Below are 20,416 nucleotides of genomic sequence, written 5' to 3' on the forward strand. Positions count from 1 at the left end.
CCGTTTCTGCAAGTTCTGGGAGCCTCTGCACCTTTGGGGCGCTTCCAGTAAATTTCTAGTCCTGAGGATAAAGGCTCATAAAACAGTGAGGGTCAGGCATGCTTTATGGGGTCCAGCCAGGTCTGGGAAAGTGGGCCTGAGAAAATGCCTTTAGTCCCGTTACTGCTTATCACCAGATTCTTTGTGTTTGCCCGGGTCACTGCGTGGTGTGACATCATGGGGTAACTTCAATTATTTTCTGCCAAATGTACACACATCCTTCGTTCGGCTCAATTACATATTTTTAAGATTAACTTACAATTATAATTTTGAGCAAAAGAAGATAGACACAATATAGTACATGTTGCATAATTCAATTCATATTATACTTCCAACATTGGCAACATTAGCATAGGCTTACATAATAGTGGTTATGTTTTGGAAGGGTACTGATGGGGTGGGGGGAGCTGCATAAAGAAGCTTTTGTCGCGCTTGTTATGTTCTGTATCTTCATCTGGGTGGTGGTTGCATGGAAATACTCACTTAGTAAAAAGTCATGAAGTAGTATACTTGCGACTTGTGCACTTTTCTGTATTTATGTTATACTTGAATAAACACATTTTAAAAGAACAGACAATAATGGGCGAAGGCCAGCAGGGGTTGGGGTGGGGGCGGAGTGAAAGGGGGTAAAGAGGAGGGAAATGGGGGACATCTGTTATAGTATCCACAGTACAAGGTAAAAGAAAAAGAAAGTGGAAAGCTCTATGTATACTAATATAGAATCATTTCTTTTTTTTTTGAGAAAGTACAGACAACTGTAATTGAACAAGAATAAAATAAGTTAAATTAATTATGGATTCTTAATATTAATCACTTAGAAGAGAAGAGCTTACACGCGGGGAATAGCAACCACAAAGGGAGAGAAACACCCAGAGGAGGAGCTGCAGACGTGAGGTCTGGGCATGCCACCTGCTAATGCGAAGGCTGCTCAGGGCAGGACATAAGTGGGTTCCTCCTGGGACACCGATTCCTCCCAATCTGAGAAAACCAAAGGGACAGGCTGGGTCTCAAAGCTATTATCCTGATGGGTGCTTAGCACTAATCGGTTCTGCCTTCTGGCTGTGGCCAGAGCTCAGGCTCTTTAGGGAGATAGGCCCCCACTCCCGTCTCCAACCAGAAAAACAACTTTCAGTACCACAGCAGAATTAGCTGCGGTGCCAGGTGATTTGCTTCTCATTAACTCCCTTCCCCCTCGAACACGGAGGAAAGGAGGTTTGCCTATCATTGGCTCAGCTATTGGTGTACCCGTATGACATGACGCTGCGTTTCTCTAGGTTAAAAATCTTCATGTGTCAGCAATTCGTTTGGTTCAAATGAATACTTTATTACACTTCAAAACCTAAACAAGTTGGATTGGTCCCCCCGCCCCCCGCCAGTCCTTCCTCTAATACTGAGGGATCATTTGACTTAACATGTAGTAGTAGCCAAAATATACATAGTAGATAAACAAGTGGATATTAACAAGGTGACCGTTGGTTCATTTTAAGGTTACTAGGGCTAAAAATCAGTTTCTTTCTTTCTTACCAAAGGGAGAAGAGCTGCTGTAGAGGAAACTTTCCATACACAAGCTGCAACCTGCTGTGCCTACTCTTCCCCTAAGATTAGGAAATAATCTACAGTCAGGATCAGACTGATATTTTTAGGGACTCATTCAGGACGCAGCAGTTGCCTACACGGGGAAGGGGTGGGGTGGGGTGAGCTCACACCCTCTTTCTCTAAGAACTGGCAGTGCAGGGCCGAGAGTCTTGATAAGCGCTCACCTTTCAAAGACACCTGTTTGTACACCCCTATGCAAAGCAGCACTATTTAAAATAGCACACCACTCACAAAGGAACATTATTCACAAAAGACAAAAGGTAGAAAAAAAAAGCAGTATTCATCAACATAATTAGATAGGACAAGGACCTCAAACTCTGGGCAGTTCTAAATGCTATTTCTCGCTAGAGGTGAAAATATGACGCAGTATTTTGCAGATGCCCTGGCAAACAGGATGAACTGACAGGAACTCAAGGCAATGAATTCGGCCAACTGGAGAGAAGAAATCAACACGTAATTGACCAAACAGTGTATCTAAGCAATGGCTAAGCCTCCCTTCCAGGAGGCAGCCTTTTGGATCTGAATCATCTGTCTCCTTTACTTGATGCAAGTAAATAAAACTACCTTGCCACAACCACGGCTCATTTTTTAGTAGCGCACCCCGAGTGTGGAGCAACCTTGATTTCAGTAGCAAACAGATGAATGGATGGACAAATATGGTATGCACATAAAACAGAATGTTATTCAGCCTTAAAAAGGAAGGGAATTCTGACACATGGACAAGCTGCATAAACTTTTAGAACATTATGCTCCATGAAAAACAAGCTAGTTACAAAAAGACAAATACTGTAGGATTCCACTTAATATGAGGTATCTGGAGTTGTCAAATTTATAGAAACAGAAAGCAGAAGTGGGGTTTCCAGGAACAGAGGGGAGAGGAAATGTGATGCTTTTTCATGGGTAGGGTTTCCGTTTTGCAAAATGAAAAAGTTCTAGAGACTGGTTGCACAACATTGGGAATGTACTTAACCTTTAAAAATGGTTAGGATGACAAATTTTATGTTTATCACATAACATTAACATTTCAAAGCCTCTGTGAGCCAGCTGTCGTCAGCAGGCTGGGAGGTGAACAGCTCTGTGTCAGAACTTTTTATCCTACAAAGGTGGCACGGTCTGAGGGGCTGGGCTTTATACCTCAATGCAGCTTCGATGGGAACCCGTCTATGCTCCTCCGTCTTGCTGCAGGAGGCAGGTGTGCAAGACGGGGCCTGGGAGAGACTGGCAGCTGGAACGCGCAGCCTCACGGCGGGTGTGGAAGGAGCCTGTCGAGACAGCTCAAGTCCTGCGTCCGGGCAAAGCCGGGCAGGGAGCCTGTGCCTGGGAGATGTCACCCTCCCCACCCCTGTTGTCAAGAATGAACAGGTCCACACAGAACTTCCCTCCCCAGCGGGGCCCAAACACACCATTCCTTCTCAGTTGGCTGTAGTCCTGTTGCTCGCTCTGGTTTGGCTGAAGGCTCTGCTAGACAGGAAAGTTGTAAATGTCGATGCTTCCTATGACAGGCTGAATAATGGCCCTTAAAGAATACCCACGCCCCAGGTCCTGGAACCTGTGGATGCTAACTGACACAGCCGAGGAGACTGGTGCTCGTGTGGTTGAATGAAGGACTTTTCTATGGGGAGAGCATCCTGGATTATCTGAATAAACCCTAAACGTCATCGCGAGTGTCCTTAGAGGGGCCGGAGGGGGCTCGGCGCAGAAGAGAGAAGACGAGGTGAGACTTGGAGGCCTGAAAATGCTGCACTGAGGGCCTCGGTGGCGGAGCAAGCTGCCTGAAAGCGGAGGAGTGCGGCTCCAGAGGCTGCAAAGGACAAGGAAGGGAATGTCCCCTAGACTCTCTAGAAGGACTGACACCTTGCTTTCATCCTCGTGGAAGCGGTTTCAGACTTTTGACCTCCAGAACTGTAAGAGAATCGATACGTGGTAAGGCACCAAATGTGTGGTGAGTTGTTACAGCAGCCCTAGGAAAGCAACATACGCCCCCATGGCGGGCTGGGTGGCCCAGGCTGTCCTTCATCCCAGCAGGCTTCGGAGCCACTAGGGAGGCTGGACGCAGAGTCCAGAGGCACTTAAGTGCACCCTGCATTCCTTGGGTCTCTCTACTGGAATGTGGGGGAGCAGAAGACTGGGGGGTGGGGTGAAGAAGCTGCATATTGATTGACGGGTAAATGTGGTGCCAGCTCTCCTGGGGCAATGAGACTACCTGAACTTAGACGTGTACGGGGGTCTGTTAGCGCGAATCCTTATCTTGCTTCAGACCCCATTCATTCATCTTGTTGTAAAACAGGTATGTGACAGGAGGCAGCTAATTAAAGTTGGGGCAGTTACCCAAAGTTACCTGGCGGCTCTTTCTGTAAGCATCAGGGACTCCTTCGTAAAACAGATAGTGACCAGAGGTAGGCAATTAACCAAAGTCGTTTTCTGGGCTGCTTCTTTGGACACTGTGGCCCCCCTCCTCCTCCCCCTTCCAGGCCTTGGGATGAAAGCACAGTTTCAAGGCTTCCTTTCCCAGATAGTGGAAACACTGCATAGAATTTCAAGGACTCCCCTCCTCCCATGCTGACATGAGGTTTCTTACAATGTTGGAACACCTGGCAGTAACAGATGGGGCGCAGGCCTGCTGAGTTAGTGGGTGAGACCTGTGTCCCTCCTCCTCCCTGCCTTGGTTTACTATCCATCCCACCTAAGTGCTGAACGGCGTTTCCTGGCAACCAGGACACTAGCCACGGGCCAGCCACAGCAGTGCAGTCTCAGAGTCCTTCCTACGCTAGCTCCCGCCTCAGAAATGCTGGACAAAGGATGATTCATGTCCCAGAGGAGAAGGAATCGGGAGGAGTGGGATTTCGTCACACTGCTCAGAATAGCACGGAATTTAAAACTCATCAGTTGTTTACTTTTTGAGTTTTCTATTCAACATTTTCACAGCACAGGGGACCACAGGTAACTGGAAGTACAGCAAGCCAAACTGCAGATAAGGGGGGGACTACTATAACTTCAAAACATTCCCATCACTCAAAAACAAACGCCATATCCATTCCTCCCTCCAGCTCCTGGCAACCGATGGCCCATTGTGTGCTTCTGCAGTTTTGCTTGTTCCGGACATGTTATATACATGCAATCATACAACACGGGCTTTGTGCGACCGGCTTCTTTCATTTACCGTCATGCTCAGGGTTCAGACATGTTGCAGCCTGTATCAGTACTTTATTCCTTTTTTTTCCCGTTTTCGCCCAACTTGTTGGGGGTGGGAGGGAAGGGCAGCCCTGCTTTCCCTTGTGCTTCTTCATAAATCATGTTCTCATTCCTGCCGCAGATCACCCCAAACCCTCCGCAACTCTCACGAAAAACAAAACCATCCCATCTCAGAAGCTGTTTCTGTTTCTGACACTCCCTTCCCCTGAAGCAATGAAGCAGACAGCATCTGCCCCCTGGGACTGATTCATTCATGTAACAAATGTTTATTGACAGTCTGCTTCGAGACGAGACGTGAACTATGTTGGGGACTGGGGGTGCCTTCCTCGACAAAAACACAGAGTTCCCTGTTCTCCTTGAACTTCCATTTGAATGGCAAGAAAGGAATAATGAATAACCAGATGGAACAGTAGGCTACCAGGTGGTAAGTACAATGGAAAAAAAAACAGTAAAGCGGAGTAGGCAGGGCAAAGAATGCAAAGGGGACCGCAGTCTTAAACAGGGAGGGCAGGGGAGGGCTCACCAACACAGCGCCATTGGGGAGAGGAAAGGGAACATCCAGGGAGAAAACCTTACATGAAAAGCCCTTTGGTGACTCTTCTTTGTCCCCAAAATAAATTCCTGGCTTTGAACACGCCCTTAACCACTCAGCCATTCTGATTGAGAATGGCTGAGTGGTTAAGGGCTTAATCAGAATGGCCGAGTGGTTAAGGGCTTGAACTTAAGACCCAGGGGATCTATTTCCTCTGGGGTCGATCCCCACCTCTGGTGGAGGCGACCCTGCACACGGCCTTTGGGTGGGTTAGAGCCTGCTCCAGCTTCTCCAGCTTCTCCAGCACAAATCTACCACATACATGTTCTGCTCTGTCTCCACACTCCGACCAACCTCAAACGTACACACACTCCCCGTGCCACATACAGCAACATGATGCTCCTCATATTTTAATACAAAATGATCGAGGTTTGTGGGAGAACCCGGAAGGTCAGCTAAATGGCGCAACATGGAAAATACGCAAAAGTCTTAGCCAGGAAGAGTTCAACTCCAACTTCAAGCTCACTTATAACTGCGGATCAATGGCATGAAAAGGAGCAGTTAGAAGTCATCCATTCTGGAAACCCTTCATGGAGGCCCAGAGAGAGAGAGGGGGGCACCCTTGAGGGTCACAGAGCTTGATTTGTGTATCAAGGCCATGCTGCACGATATTCTACAGCAATAACACTTCATGCATGTGGTCTTTTCGTGAGACCTCAAGTTCCTCTACTGAGCGCCTCGGAAGGAGAAATGACTGGATTGCCCCTCCACCACGTGACCCTGAACGAGCGCAGCGCCCCAGTTAAAGGGCCCCTTGCCCATCTCGGTGACACCCGAGGCAACGCCATCTTTCCTGCCTGTGGACTTGCTGGGGGGGCGGGGGGGTCCAGGTGTGTGCCGGAGGCACAGGGCCGGCTCTGTTGTTCCCAAGGAGAAGGGCATCCACAGCTATCAAAATATAAAACCCAGAAAGTATCTCTCACCACCGACCAAGGTTGGCCGGCTGTGGTGTGACTTCAGGAGCAGGAATTCTACCGTTGGCTCCCGTTCTCTGCTCGGGGGCTGGAGGGGCGGAGTCTCCAGTGGCTCAGAAAGAGCAGGGACACTTTCAAACTTGAGGGCTAAGTGTTAAAACCATAACACACTTGAGGAAGTTAGAACTAAGTGTGAAAGTCATCAGATTGTGACAAAGCCAAGGAAAACAGTCATAGGAGGAAAGCTGTGTTACAAATCCTTTAATCAGGGGTGGGGGTTGGGGAATGCACAAGAGCCTGCTACTTATGTGAAGGTCAAGTCTTTTTACTCCTACTTCCCAGGTGGGGCCCGGAGAGTGAAATATTATACCTAAATCATCAAATCCCTCTCAAGCTCTCGGGCCCAGATGCTTCAAGAAATCCAAAACCCTTCTTCCCATGGCTTCCTCCACACCTCCCTCCCAGACCTCCTCACGGTGCCCCAGGCCTGGAGTCTTCCCTGGAACTGCCCCTGGTCCCTGACTTCCCTCTGACGCCCACTGGCTTTCAGGTTGAGACTCTCAGAATCCCTGTGCCTCCAGCAAGTGGCTCGATGCTTTCCTTCCCAGGACAAAAACAGCAGCCGCTGTTAAAGAAAACCGCCACCATTTACTTAGCAAGGCCCCACTGCCTGGTTCCGTGCTGAGAATTGAAAAAAAAAATTTTCAACAAAGTCCTTTTTATTGATTTCACTAGAAGTGACTTGATTGATGAAAGCACCAGGAATTGTCAGCACGAGATTTAACATCCTATTGACCACGCAGGCCCCGGCTCTGGAACATGCTCTGCCTCCCCCAGTCCCTGAAGAGTTTTCGAGGGAGAGACATCAGGAACAGGAATCGAATCAGGAGGTTTCAGATAATCCCTCCCCAGTTAGACAAGCTGCTCAATTACTGTCCAGAGCAGGAAAGAGACAGTATTTCAGAAAAGTCTAATAAAGAATGTGACGTTGCATTGTAAGATCTCTCTTAAAATTTGTTTCTCAGCAGTATTGGCCCGAACTTATTTGTTTCTGATCTAAATTATTTTTTCCAACTGCTTTGTTGGTACGTATATCATTTTAATAAATAGCCCCACTCCCTGTGCAGAAATGAATGAATTCAGTGCCAAGGAAAATCCCTCAAACTGGAATAGCCTCATTTTACTCTTGGAAAAAGGAGATAGGTTTTTCTGCTCCTCTTCTGTGCACGAGTTGAACAAATCTCCCCCTTGGAGTAAAAAAAATGTCATTCTTGGCTTTGGAATGTGCAGTGTATGGTTGGCTGATTCAAATCACCTAGGAAGGGCAGCTGTGGAACTCCTATGCAGGCTGCCTTCTTTGTAACTTTGTTCTTAAAATCATCCCTCCGTGGTTATATACACAGGCTCTGCAGTCCAAACAGTTCCTGCTATTCCATCTCGTGAGCTAAGCTCCGAGGAGGCCCTGGAATTATCTGGAGTGAGAGCAGCAGCAGTGGCCCCACGAGGTAAGACCTCAATAACTCAAGGCTTGTCAACGATCCGGGCTGTCCAGGTTTCCTGTTCCACAATGTCGACAGTCCATGCTTGGTGACCCTCTCCATGCCTGAAAGGTTTGATTTCAGAACAAACGCCAGCAGCCTGTTCCCTTTGCAAACAAATCAGTAATCTCCCAGAAGTTTCTGCTGAGGTTCCCTGAAGGAGCCCCAAGTGCCCATTGGCCTTGCTGATGGCAATCATCCTGGCAATGATCGGCAGATTAGGAATGACAAAGGACATTCATTGTTGCTTTGCAAGGTTCTGAGAGTGTCCTGGATGCCACAGCCTGTGCTACCTGCGGCTGCATGGGCATTAACTGTGTGCATTAACCCAGCGGCAGTTCTGTTTAGGGTAGTTACATTGAACAGCCTTCCTCAGAGGCCAGCTCTACCTCTTTTCTGGAGACCACTATCTTTATTTCATTCCGTCTTTCAGGATTATCCAGTCACTGGTGGGCATTGACAGAAACTCGGGTGCCTAAGGGCTTGGTCAGCACCGGCACATCTCCTACAACTGCACCGTCAGGCTTGATGAATTCGTCGGGTGGACACAAAGCAGTGGCAACCCCACCCACAATAATCTGAGGGTTTACCACAGTCACTGCAGTCCCTTCTTCCTCTGCTGAGGAAGTTATCTTTTCTCATTGCTCCTCAGTCACAGTCTGGCAGATGCTGAGTAACATTAACTTGTCACATTCAGTGGTATCCACGGCACAGAGGTCACCCAGCACGTTGGCACAAGCTATGCACCCCCTCCTGTAGGGATATGCCACCAAGGGATAAAAGAAGTCCGTGGTGTGCAAGCAGGCCTCCGTGCCTCGGGGGTATGATACGTGAGTCCATTCCAATGCCCAGGGCGGGCAAGGTTGGGCTGGGTTCCCCTGTGACTGATAGCCCAGCACGGGCCGCATGTCTGGTCTTATCAATCCCTCTAGGAGTTTGTGCAGCATCTCCTGAGGGCCTTGCAGCCTCAGCCCTTCGTGCTGCAGAAGCCTGTCAGTCGCTGCCAGCTCAGTCTGAGGCCCAATGCCTGGGGCTCAATGGGCAGGACGCTCCAGAAGCCAGGACCCCGAGACAAGCCCGACCGACTCGCTGAGCCTCCCTCCGCTGCAGCTGCCTGCCTGTGGGCACCCGCTGCAGTGGATCCTGCCATCAGCCTGCCTGGCAGGGAAATCCTTTCCATTTTTCTACTCCAGTTAATGCCGAGCAACAGATTATTGCCCCAGAGATTCCTCCTCCGCACCACCCGCGCCACAGGACTCAAGACACACGGCAAGGTCCTGGCTTTCCTGTGTCCTGAGAACTTAACACGCAAGTCTTCATTTAACCCTTACAACCTCCTACAACATAGACTCTGTTTTTTTCATTTTACTGACCAGAACACTGAGGCCCAAACGTAAAGCCGTTAGCCTGAGGTCTCACAGCCAACACTCGCTGGTTTAGGATTTGAACTGAGGTCACTCACGTTCCAGGCTGAAGGTTGGCTAGTTCCGTCTCCGGTGAGGTTTCTCTGAAGGGCCTCTTTCCTCATAGGACGACTGGCAAAGGTTTACTAAATGAATATATTTTAAGATTAAATACTGTTACAAGTCCCTCGTTCCCCAGAAAGTCCCCCACCCTCCAAACTGGATTAAATGGACAGACAATACATAAAAATAGAAATACCAATAAGAAAAAGTTTACCACCCTAGCAATCAAACAATTACAAATTAAATTACAATTGTGTGTTGCTTTTTGCTAATCAGATTTTTAAAAATGGCTACATTCAAAGCTTGGGAGATAATTCCTTTACTTTACCCGTAATTTGTTGCTATTACCGCCACAGGATGGACTTCTCCATTTTCAACTCAACATGAGTTAAGCTTCGCATAATTTATTACAAGGAGTCATAAATATTTTATGATAATTGCGAAGGCAAGTCAAGTGCAAAACAGTAAGGCGCCAAACGGAACGCTGGAGGCAGCCCCGCAGCACCGCTCGGCCGGGGACCTGGGGCTCGGCGGTCAGTGCGCGCCAGTGGGACCACAACTCCCAGGCGCCCGTGCGCCCGCCGCGCCCCGACCACGTGACTGCCAGGCTCGGGTCGAGACCGCAGCAGCGACTGTAGGAGTCGGAACCTGGAGACCCGAGCGGGCAGATCTGTCCCTGGCGCACCCCTCGCGCACTCACCATGGAGGTGAGTCTGGGCGCCGCGCAGCGAAGCGGACGCCGGGTAGGCGGCCCGGGCGGAGCCCCTCCAGCTGCAGCTGCCGGCCCCGCAGGGTGCCCGCCGCCCCTGCCGGAGGGCTTGTGAAGGGGGTGTGTTGGAAGCATTGTCAACAGCAAGAACAGGGTTGGGGAGAGGCGAGAGTTAGGGCTGGAGGTGGCTGTTGGGTTTTCTGTTTATTTCTCCCTCCTGCTGGGTCGTCCGGCCGGGACGAGCAGTTACGGAGCACCTGCTGTGTAGCAGCCCGGGGTGGGGGTGCAGTAGGCGAAGACAAGCCACTCCAGTAACCCCCTGCCCAGGGCGCAGTGCTTCGTGAAAACACCGGGGAGGCTCCTAGGAAGAGGAGGGAAGCTCGGTGCATTTCAGCCTGCTACCGGACGCACACTCCCTGGGGCAACTTCCCTGTCGTGGCAAGTTCGTGGTTTGATATGGAGCGGGAGGGGGGACCGGGGCGGGGGCGCGTCGGGGACAACTACCAGACCCAGCTACTTTCCATCCTCCCTACACTTGGGTTGGAAATAGCGTTACAGATAAACTTTGTTTCTTGGTGACGTTCACCTGGGCTGCAAAGAATCACAGCTTACAAGACTCTTTGGTCTTTGAAAAAAAAATCATGTAATTTTCTTCCTCCATTAAGAATGCCATGAATTTAAGATATGGGAAGGCAATACAGGTCACTTGGTCAGAGCCCCCCACCCAGCGCCCCCGCCCCCTGCCGCGGCCTGCTGCCGGTCCTCTAAAAGGGGAAATAGTTGAGCACAAGCATCCCAGACAGTCCCAGCCAGAACAGACACCTTAATCTCCCCTAAACTCTTTGGTTTACATGTGAGGGAGTTTTTCCTCAAAGTGTAAGTAACGCCCCCCCAAACGAGAAAATAGAGACGAAAAGTCCCCTGATTGCTCTCTGTTTCACCACAGCCCGTCCCTACTCGGGGTGGGGCCCTGAATACAGCACAGATAAAAGTTAAACTCAGCTGCTTGGGGCTGAGATTCATCCTAAACAGGAAAGATTAGAGCCCTGCCCCTTGGTATCTGACCACAGAGCCTATTAATTGAACACAGAAGCCCCTGCTCGGAGCGGGCTACTTTGAAACAACTCCAGTGAAAAGGCCAGAGTAGGTGAGGCTTTGTGTCGTCCCCCTGCCAGCTCCTCACCCCCAGGTGAATTAGAGCCAGCCCCTCTGGGTGGGCACTTTCAGCTTGGAACTTGTTGGACTGTCTTCCCCTGCCTGCCACCTGCTCTTCCTGCTTTCGGAAGATGTGCTAGCCACCTGCCTCCCCGGTGGGTTTAGGCAGCCCCTCCCACCCCTGCCGAAGGCCTCCCCTGTGCTTCCCTTTCACACCGTGTTGTGATGACCTGTTCACTGTGCTCTCCCCTAATACATTGGTCCCTAGCCTCTTTGCCACCAGGGACCGGTTTTGTGGAAGGCAAATTTTCCACGGACTGGGGCGGGGGTAGGGGCACAGGAGGAGGAGCTCAGGTGGTAATGCGAGGGCATCCACAGGCCGGAGGAGGGAGGTTGGGGGCCCCTGCCCTAACAGACCGTGAGCTTCATGAGGGCCAAGCGCTTGTCTCCCTCATCTCTATCTCCAGCATCTGCACCCCTAGCACAGCAAAAGTAAATGTTTGTTGGTCGAATTGATTTGACTGTTTTGTGGGTATTCAGGTCTACAGGAAGTGGTGCGGGGCACCTGAGGTAGCTGGCCCAGCCCCAAGGATGACAGAAGGAACCCAGTTAGGGAAACTTGCTGATCAACTGGCCATTGAGGTCATTCCAGTCATGCCAACTGGTAGATCAGGTGAACTCAGAGAGGAGGTGATGTGGCCGCACCTTCCTCCACCGCCACCACAGAGACCGTGGGAGCCAGGGGCTTCTGCTGACCCCACCGCAGAGATGGTTTCGGGCTTCTGCTGGGTTGAATGAGTGCAGCTCCGGCATAAATGGAGTTTCACAGGATTATTTGTGCCTGTCTGTTTCGTATCTCTTTGTGAACATTTTTCCGTGTCAACAAACACTCTTTTTAAATCTTAACAAAGGGTATCTCTGCATAGGACTCCAAATTAGTTTTACTTTCTTTTGGTACCGTTTCAGTTTTTTTACACTGAACAAGTACCACTTTCATATTAGGGGGATAAAAAGCTAGTTTTATTTTTAAATTCTTCAACCTCATTTTTAAGACTGCCTAGGTTTCTATTTTCTTTTTCCTTTTTTCTTTTACATCTCAGGTCAAGTTTATTCATCACTTTTAGAGAAGATTTAGAATTTACGGATTTATTTTTATTGTTGTTCAAATACAGTTGTCTCCACTTGCCCCCCACCACACACCCCTGCCCCACCCACCCCGCCTCCCACCCTCCATCCTTCCTGCCTTTGGCTCTGTCCGTGGGTCCTTTATACGTGTTTCTTGACTCCCCTCCTCTCCATTTTCTTCTTATGAGGTCTTGAACAAATCCCCGTCCCCGTTTGGTACTCCTTCTCTCCATCGGGACGTGGGATGCGGGCAGAGAGGGGCTGGCGGGCAGAGAGGGGCTGGCGTTGGACCACATCGGTGTTTTCCACGCTGAGTTCCAGCAGAGCTCAGACCTCTCTCCCTTCGCACCCAGAGTCCCGTGTTTTATGTAGTGGACTTACAAGGAAGATTTTATTTGTCAGTGTTCCCTGGAAGAAAGTTGTAAACCAGGGAACTAAAAACTCTCTGAGAAAATAAATAAAATAGACCTTAAAGTTATTATCTCAAGAAAAAACTGTTGTAACTGTGTGGTGTGGTGATGAATGTTAACTAGACTCGTACTGTGGTGATTGTTTCGGAATGCATACATCATCCATCAGACCACTGTGTCTACCTCAGAACAATATAATGATATATGTCAATTATGTATCAGCTTTAAAAACAACTCTCTGAAGATACCGCCAGCTCTGACGTTGGAGGGTTCTAATATTTGGCCGTTGTCTTAGAAGGCAAAGGCCCAACCCAGCCAGGATCTCCTTAGTGTGATGAACACAGACAGTGTTTGCAGAGCTGCTGCTTCTGGCCGAGGCCCTCTGGTGATGAGAGGGGGACTTCCCTTCCCTGAGAGGGTGAACTGAATTGATCCATCCGGCTTTTCATCTTGCCACACGCAGCCAGTAAGCCCGATGTGGCCATTCAGAATCACCATCCAGTTCCCATCCCATAGCACAGGCAGCCTGGTGTACTGGCATGCACCTGGCTTGGCATCCAATGAGACCCAGGTTTGAATCCCAGCTCTGCCAACTTAATAGCCTTGTGAACTTCAGCCAATGACTTAACTTTTCTGACCTTAATTTCCCCATATTTCCTTTCTGTGAGATGGGCCTAATTGTCCCTGCCCCACAGAACACTGCTGTGAAATGAGATAATGCGTGAAAAGCCCCTGATGCCTCCCAGAGCAGCAGGCGGACCCGGCGCTCTCTGAGAAGAGCGATCAGGCATCGCATGTTCACTGCTTCTCCCGGCACCATTTCTGATGTGGAGTCCAGACCAAGGGCAGTGCCCCTGGGCCTCTCCGTGATACACACCACTGCAGCCGAGTGGTGTGGCCCTGGGAGTGAGCAGAGGCATTGGTCGTCAGCCCAGTGCTTCCCCCACTGCGTTTGGAGGGCACGAAAGGCATCTCAGCCTGGTTTCTAAGAGCACTGTTGCCTGGCTGGCCCTATGATGATGGACACCGCCCCCACCCCCACCCTGCCCACGACCTCTACTTTTACCTGGGGCAGGGCTAACTCAATTATAGCTGTGCTGTTGACCCCTTCGGGACCTAGGGCAAGTAAGTCCCTGCCCTGTCTGGCCACAGGGGGCCCCGATTGCCACTACCAGCCCTTCTAGCATGTAAGTCCAATGACTCCATTTTTCTGGGTCTTTTAGAAGAGGATGCTTGAGACCATTAGGGACCACAGCATCCACTGCCCTCAGCCCGCTGTGACACAGACTCCCTTCTCTTTCAGATGCATTTCATCTTCTCAGATAAGGTGGTGCTTCTGTTTGATTTCTGGAGTGTCCACAGTCCTGCAGGTAAGAATTGGGAGGCCTGGGTTCCCTTTATTTGTGCCCTCTGTGGACGTCTAAGTGAGCCTGACTCCTCTTGCGTAAATGTTGAGTGGGAACTTTGCAGCCACTGCTCTTCGGATTGCAAAGGGGCCCATTATCCCACGGATCCTCACAACGACCCAGAGAGAGGCCAGGGATGCAGCTTCTCCCTCCGTTACAGGGAAGGACCTGAAGCCCACAGAGGGGAAGAGACTTATCCAGGGTCACACACCGAGTAAGGAGTGAACGTCAGAGCCAGAACTGGATCAAGGCCTTCTGTTGCCTCTAGCACCTCCCTCATCCAGGGTTCACTGTCCAGAGCAGTCCAGAGCAGCTGCTGCAGCCTGAAGCCTGAAATGAGATACCAGTTTGAAAGAGAATGGTATTCCTTTGACTTGAAAAGGCAGAATTGTTTCAGCTTAAATAACTGAATCTTAGCAATAGACTGGAAACAGCCTGAATGCCCTTCATTGCAGGTGCTGATCAAATAAATTATGGTCATCCCTACAATGAGTTACCATTCCCATAATCTATTGTGGAACAAACTGAGTGGCTTAAAACACCAGCCGTTGTTTTATTGTTGCTTCTCAAGGTTCTGAGTTGATTGGGCTCCGCTAAGTGGTCCTCACTCAAAGTCTCACAGGCAGGTATGGTCAGTGGCTGGAAGGGGGGTCACCTTGAAGACTTCCTCACTTATGTCTGCTCACTGATGCTGGCTGTTAGCTAGAACCTCAGTGGGGGTATTGTCTGAACACCTACATATGGTGTCTTCTGTGGCCTGGGCTGCTTCGTGGCAGGGTGGCTGGGTTCCAAGAGCAAATGAGTGTCCCGGGAGAACAAGGGGAAGGAGCATGGGATTTTAAGACCTAGCCTGGGAAGTCACAGAGCACCGCGTCCACCTTCTTTGACTGAGGCAGCCACAAAAGCCTGTCCCGGTTAACAGGAAGAGAACACAAACCCCATTACTTCTTGGCGGGAGTGTTAACACTGTAAGAAGAGCATGTGGGGTGGGGTGTAGTGAGGTGGCCCTCTGTGGAAAATACAGCTTACCACAGATGCTGTGAAGCCACAGAAGTAAGGTAGATGTGTGGGAACTAAGGGGAACCCAGGTGGATGAAGGTAGATGCGGAAGCGTATGCACAAAGAGGATGCTGTTATTCAGGCGAATAAAGTGAGTATGCAGACACAGTTTATTCTCATATTATTATTAATTATTGTATGATTTTCTGTAAGAACGGTAGACCTACCTTGGCCCCATCTTGTATATTGCGTGTCTATTCAGGGAATTGCCAACAGAGGCTGCTCTGGGGAGGGAGCTGCAGTTTGGGAGGCTGGTCTGGGAAAAAGACTTACTGTATTTTTCCCATGTTTAATGTGCACTTTTTTTGCCCAAATTTTTGGGGGAGAAATAAGGATGCACATTACACATGGGTATAATGATTCCATACCATGGGTGTAATAATGGGCATAATAATCCCAAATGTAATGTGCTCAAAAACGTGGGTGTGCATTGTACCCAGCAAAATACGGTACTTTTCACTGCATACCCTTCTGCACTGTTTGAATGCATACCGTGTGTTCAATTACTTGTAATTTTATATTTTAAAAACCTGCCTCCTTTGCAGATGATGTCCTCCTGGGAGCCCAATAAAACACTGTAGCTGGACCATTTAATATCCCTCCATTTGTATTGGGTTGGCTGAAAAGTTTGCCTAATTTTTTTCCATACAGTGGCTCTAGTAGCACTTAGTTGCCTTTAACTTCATTTGAAACAATTTGTTAGATTGTATTGTGACAGCTGTCATAGCCACGTGCATTTAAAAAAACTTATCCATATTGGCTAATTTTTGTGCAGCCATTTTAATATTGACGATGGAAGGCATCGTTTTCAGCGTATTATGTTTTATGATTTCAAGAAAGGTAAAAATGCAACTGAAATGCAAAAAAAGATTTGTACAGTGTATGGAGAGGGTGCTGTGACTGATTGAATGTGTCAACAGTGTTTTGCGGTTTCTTGTAATATTGACATTTTGGCCAAATAATTCTTTGCCGTGGGGCTGTCTTATGTATCAGAAGATATTTAGCAGCACCCCTGGCCTCTACCCACTAGAAGCCAAAAGTAAGAGATAGCTGACATGATCAAAATATCCAAATTGATAAAGTTATTGGTGAAAATGAAAAAAATGTCTTTTATGGAAAAAACCCTACGGACCTTTTGGCCAGCCCAATACAACAGAAGTATCAATTAGCAGTTGATCTTACACAGCAGTTCTAGTTAAGTACTTAATGTTTTTGGTAAAATAATGTTTTTCCATTATGAAAGTAATAGACATGTGAAACTTTGGGAGATGAAGTGAGAAGGAAATAAAAATCTCCTGTATCCAAATTTGCTGAGATAATTCCTTCCTTTCAGACTTTTCTGTGTATACACATATAAACAGGACCTCCCTCTTCCCTTAACAAGCAGTTCCGACAGAGACTTGTGCCGCCTGCTGAGGGCGCAGCTGGGTGCAGTGGTGGCGCCTCTGCACGTTTGGCCCCTGGCTTTTCCAGGCAGCTACTCCTCCCAATCTGAGCCACACTGCAGTGGGCCAGCCCTACCAAGAAAGAGCTGACGGGGGAAGAGTGCAGGAGCTTTGAGCCCAGAGCAGGTAGGGAAGAAACTGCAAGACAGGAAGGTGGCATGCATTCAGAGGGAATGGGCGGAGGTGCTGACAGGCCCCCTGGGAAGCTGCCAGAAGGGGAGCAGTGCTTGCCTTGCTAGGTCACCGCAACTCAGCTTCCTTTGCCAGGCATTGCCGTTTCGGTGTTGGTGGTCCTGCTGTTGGCCATGTTATACGAAAGCATCAAGTTTGCCAAGACCAAACTGCTCTACTGGACTCTGGTGAACATGCCCACCTCCACCAGCGAGCGGCTCGAGGGGACAGACCAGGATTCTTCAAGCTCAGAGTCACTCCCAGTCAGCAGACCGCGCCTCAGGTAACAGGCGCAGGGTGCGGGGGTGAGGGTGAGGGTGAGGGATGGGCAGAGTGCTCACATTCATCTTGAGAGGGAGACCGGGCTCAAAGGGCATTCACCTATGACACAGAAAGGGAACTAAGGCCTCGGGAAGGACCAGGGCTTGTCAGAGTGCTTACCGTTAGTGAGTAGTGCGGTGAACAGGAGCTCAGTCTCCTGATGCCCAGGCCAGAGCTTGCTTCTTGGAACAGCCACTTGGGAGGCTCAGATCTGCAGAACTCTGGTGCAGGCCTCCGTCTAGCAACAGGGTGTCCACCCAGCCCTCCCCTAAGTCACTAAGACTTCCAAACCCACGATGGGATCTGCGGCTGGCCCCACACAAATGGGCAGAATTGCTCTCAGCATTGTATCCACATCGGTGTCCTTTCTTCCCTTCCCATTCTGATAGGGCGACCATTTGGGGTCCCAATTCTGCCCTCTCTCCAACCTCAGTTGTGTATATTGAGCCCGCCTGCTCCTTACATCGGTGTCTCAAATAGTCACCACCATCCTCCAAGGGAGGTATTCTTATTTCTGTTTTACTGATGACATTTTAAGCCACTTGTGCTAAGACATGGAACTAGGAGTTGATCTGTCACCCAAGTCCATGTTCGTTCCATTCTAATACTGCCTCCCAGAGTAGATTGGAGGGGTGGGGTCTGCCTTACTGATGATTTTGTATCATCTCTATCAGGCATGTGTCATTTTCCCTTTTTGCCTAGGGTGCCAGGAAGCTCAGAGCTGAGTAGAGAAGTAATTGTCCTAGGCTCCTTGTCCAAGTTCCTTTCTCCTATTAGTGGTTTCTAATGTGTCTCTAAAAAGAAACTGTGGTATTGTAACTCAGCTGCTCTTCCTACTTCGGACACCAACTCTTAGCTTTCACCTTATTACGAACATTAACTTGTCTCTCCTTTTTATCTAGGTGGTGGTTGTCTCACTTTGGCCTGTCTCTAATCCACATTGTTCAGGTGGTCATCGGCTACTTCGTAATGCTGGCTGTTATGTCCTACAACACCTGGATTTTCCTTGGCGTGGTCCTGGGCGCGGCTGTGGGCTACTACCTCGCCTACCCGCTTCTCAGCATAGAGTAGCCGGCAAGGGCCGTGCAGGCGCTGAGCACTGGTGAAAGCTGGGCGCCCCCTCCAGTCATTGCACTTCAGGCCCGAGTCTCCTTTTTCTTCTGATGGATGGTCCTCACCTCCCTCCCAGCTCCTAGAAATTTTCAGCCGAAGCCAGCACTTGCTCCCTGGAGTTCAGAGGCCACTGCAGCTACCTCTCCTCAGACAGCCCACCCAGGGCTAGTCTTGCGCCTTAGCGGGCTGCTGTGACTAACAGAAAGTTCTCCGGGAGAACAGAGAGAACAGAGCCCGGAGGCAGGATTGCCGAGCCTGTGCTGACTTACCTGTGACTCAAAACTTAAGAATTTCCAAAGATCTCCAAGACCAGGAGACAGGTTCTGGGCAAAGGGCTCGGAGCCCGGCCACCGTCCGCTCTCCTGACTTGTGCCTTACCTAGAAGAGTGTCTTCCCTTGCACGTCCTGTCCTCTCCTGTCTTTGGAGGACAGAGGCCAAGCTGGGTCCCTGTTTTCACCCTCTGCCTTTGGAACATGGGAAAATTGTTTCTTCTCTTTATGGATCACGCTGACAAACTAAGATTTTTCACTTTTCCCCAGTGACCTCTTGGTTGGCAACTTTGCACATTAATACAAACAAAAATTTTAATTAAATTATATCATTTCATTCACGATGGATGGCAGCACTTGTTGGGACCGGTTTCCTTTTTTCAGGGGGAGAGTGAGTGACAGCAGATTAAAGGCAGAGAAGCATGACTGCAGCCAAGACTCCTGCGGAGGGAGCAGGGAGTGAGCTCCTCCTGTCGGGCACACTGCGGGGGAGGGGGGGTGTGGGGTGGGAGGAGACAGCCTCCTGGCTGCAGGTGTCTGGGGCCTCTCCTTAATGCCCCCTCTCATCCTGATCCTTCTTTTATGCACAACAGAAGTGAACTGAATGATACTTAATGCTTTTTATTTATTACTTGTTGCTCACCCATAACAAATATGATTCATTCACTTAAAACACCGAGTAAGCCATAGGGTGGGGGGCGGGTGAGGGAGGGGCATGACTGAAGATGCAATAAGCAGCCAAACCAAAACATTACATTTGGAGAGAGATGGGACTCTCAGATGCTCGAACCTCTTCACTTTCCAGAAAAGGCAACAGGAGACTGAGGAACAAAAAACCACTTCTGTGTATTGTAACATCTAGGCTTGAATACCTCACGGGCTAGATGAAAGATGGTCTTAAGCGTTTGGAATTAAAAAAAATAACTTTAATAAATATATATTTTTAAATAGTGTGTGATCCGTCTTCTGTTTCTCTTCAAACAGCAAGCACACGGAACAACGGCAGGAGCTGAGTAGGCGGCAGGAGCTGAGTGGGCGGCAGGAGCTAAGTGGGCGGCAGGAGCTGGCGGTGCTGGCTGGCGGGCTCTCTGGGGGCCGAGTCCGTCCGTCTGCTACGAAGACAGCCCTGTGCTCAGGGAGACGCCGGCCCTAAAACCCCGTGCCCACAGGCAGACAGCCCACAGTGCCAGCCTAGTCAAGAGTCGTTCTTCTGTTCATGTAACAAAAGTGACCGGGTGCCACGAGAAAAATAACTGACACGGGCTACAAATACCTATGTTGGCATAATTATAAGCACCTATCTTTCCCTGAGGGCAGAGGCAAAAATAGATCAAAACTAAGTTTTAACTTATAGCCGGAAGTAGCTGTAACAATGTAGAGGACGCGAGGCCCTCGGCACACTCTCCACACTGGCAGGGGATTGGAAAGCTGCTGAAAGTCACAACAGGTCCGAGACTCCCAGTGACCTGTGTGGTCTCACTGATGGAGCCCCCAGCACCTGCGTTCATGTCCCGACCTCCTCGGGCGTCCTCCCTCGGGTACTCCTCTCTCCTCGGGTGTTCTGTCACCTGTTCAGTTTGACAGTCACGCGTGTGTGTGTGTGAGATACATTTCAGGCTTTTTATAGAACAAAGGGCTTTAGAAAAAAATCTATGCACTCTATAGAGACACTGATTACATGGTTAAGACTCGGGAGGCATTTCAACACAAATTTTGTAAATCAACACCTAGCTAGTATTAGCACTTCTGGGCGGTGTTCTAAGCACAGTACAATATTAACTCATACGCTTCTCACAACAAGGTAGAAACTTCCTGTCCTTGTCTTAGAGATGGAGCAGCTGAGGCACTGGGAGGTCAAACAACGCCACCCTAATAAGCGGCAGGGCCAGGCTGCC

General features: G+C 49.4%; 1 protein-coding gene and 1 pseudogene across 1 annotated transcript; one reads left to right on the top strand and one right to left on the bottom strand.

Annotated features, from left to right (window-relative positions):
- Positions 1–6,275: 6,275 nt before the first annotated feature.
- Positions 6,276–8,794, bottom strand: LOC123819639 (annotated as a pseudogene).
- A 1,136-nt stretch (positions 8,795–9,930) lies between these two features.
- Positions 9,931–19,469, top strand: SLC31A2 (solute carrier family 31 member 2). Its single transcript, XM_045840533.1, has 4 exons — positions 9,931–10,044; positions 14,040–14,106; positions 16,914–17,100; positions 18,041–19,469. The coding sequence occupies exons 1-4, from the start codon at positions 10,039–10,041 to the stop codon at positions 18,207–18,209; spliced, it is 429 nt and encodes a 142-aa protein (XP_045696489.1). The 5' UTR covers positions 9,931–10,038; the 3' UTR covers positions 18,210–19,469.
- The last annotated feature ends 947 nt before the right edge of the window (positions 19,470–20,416 follow it).

Source organism: Phyllostomus hastatus, unplaced genomic scaffold (genome assembly GCF_019186645.2).
Source record: "Phyllostomus hastatus isolate PE091 unplaced genomic scaffold, TTU_PhHast_1.1 phas_contig_34, whole genome shotgun sequence".
In the NCBI taxonomy this organism is placed as follows: domain Eukaryota; kingdom Metazoa; phylum Chordata; class Mammalia; order Chiroptera; family Phyllostomidae; genus Phyllostomus; species Phyllostomus hastatus.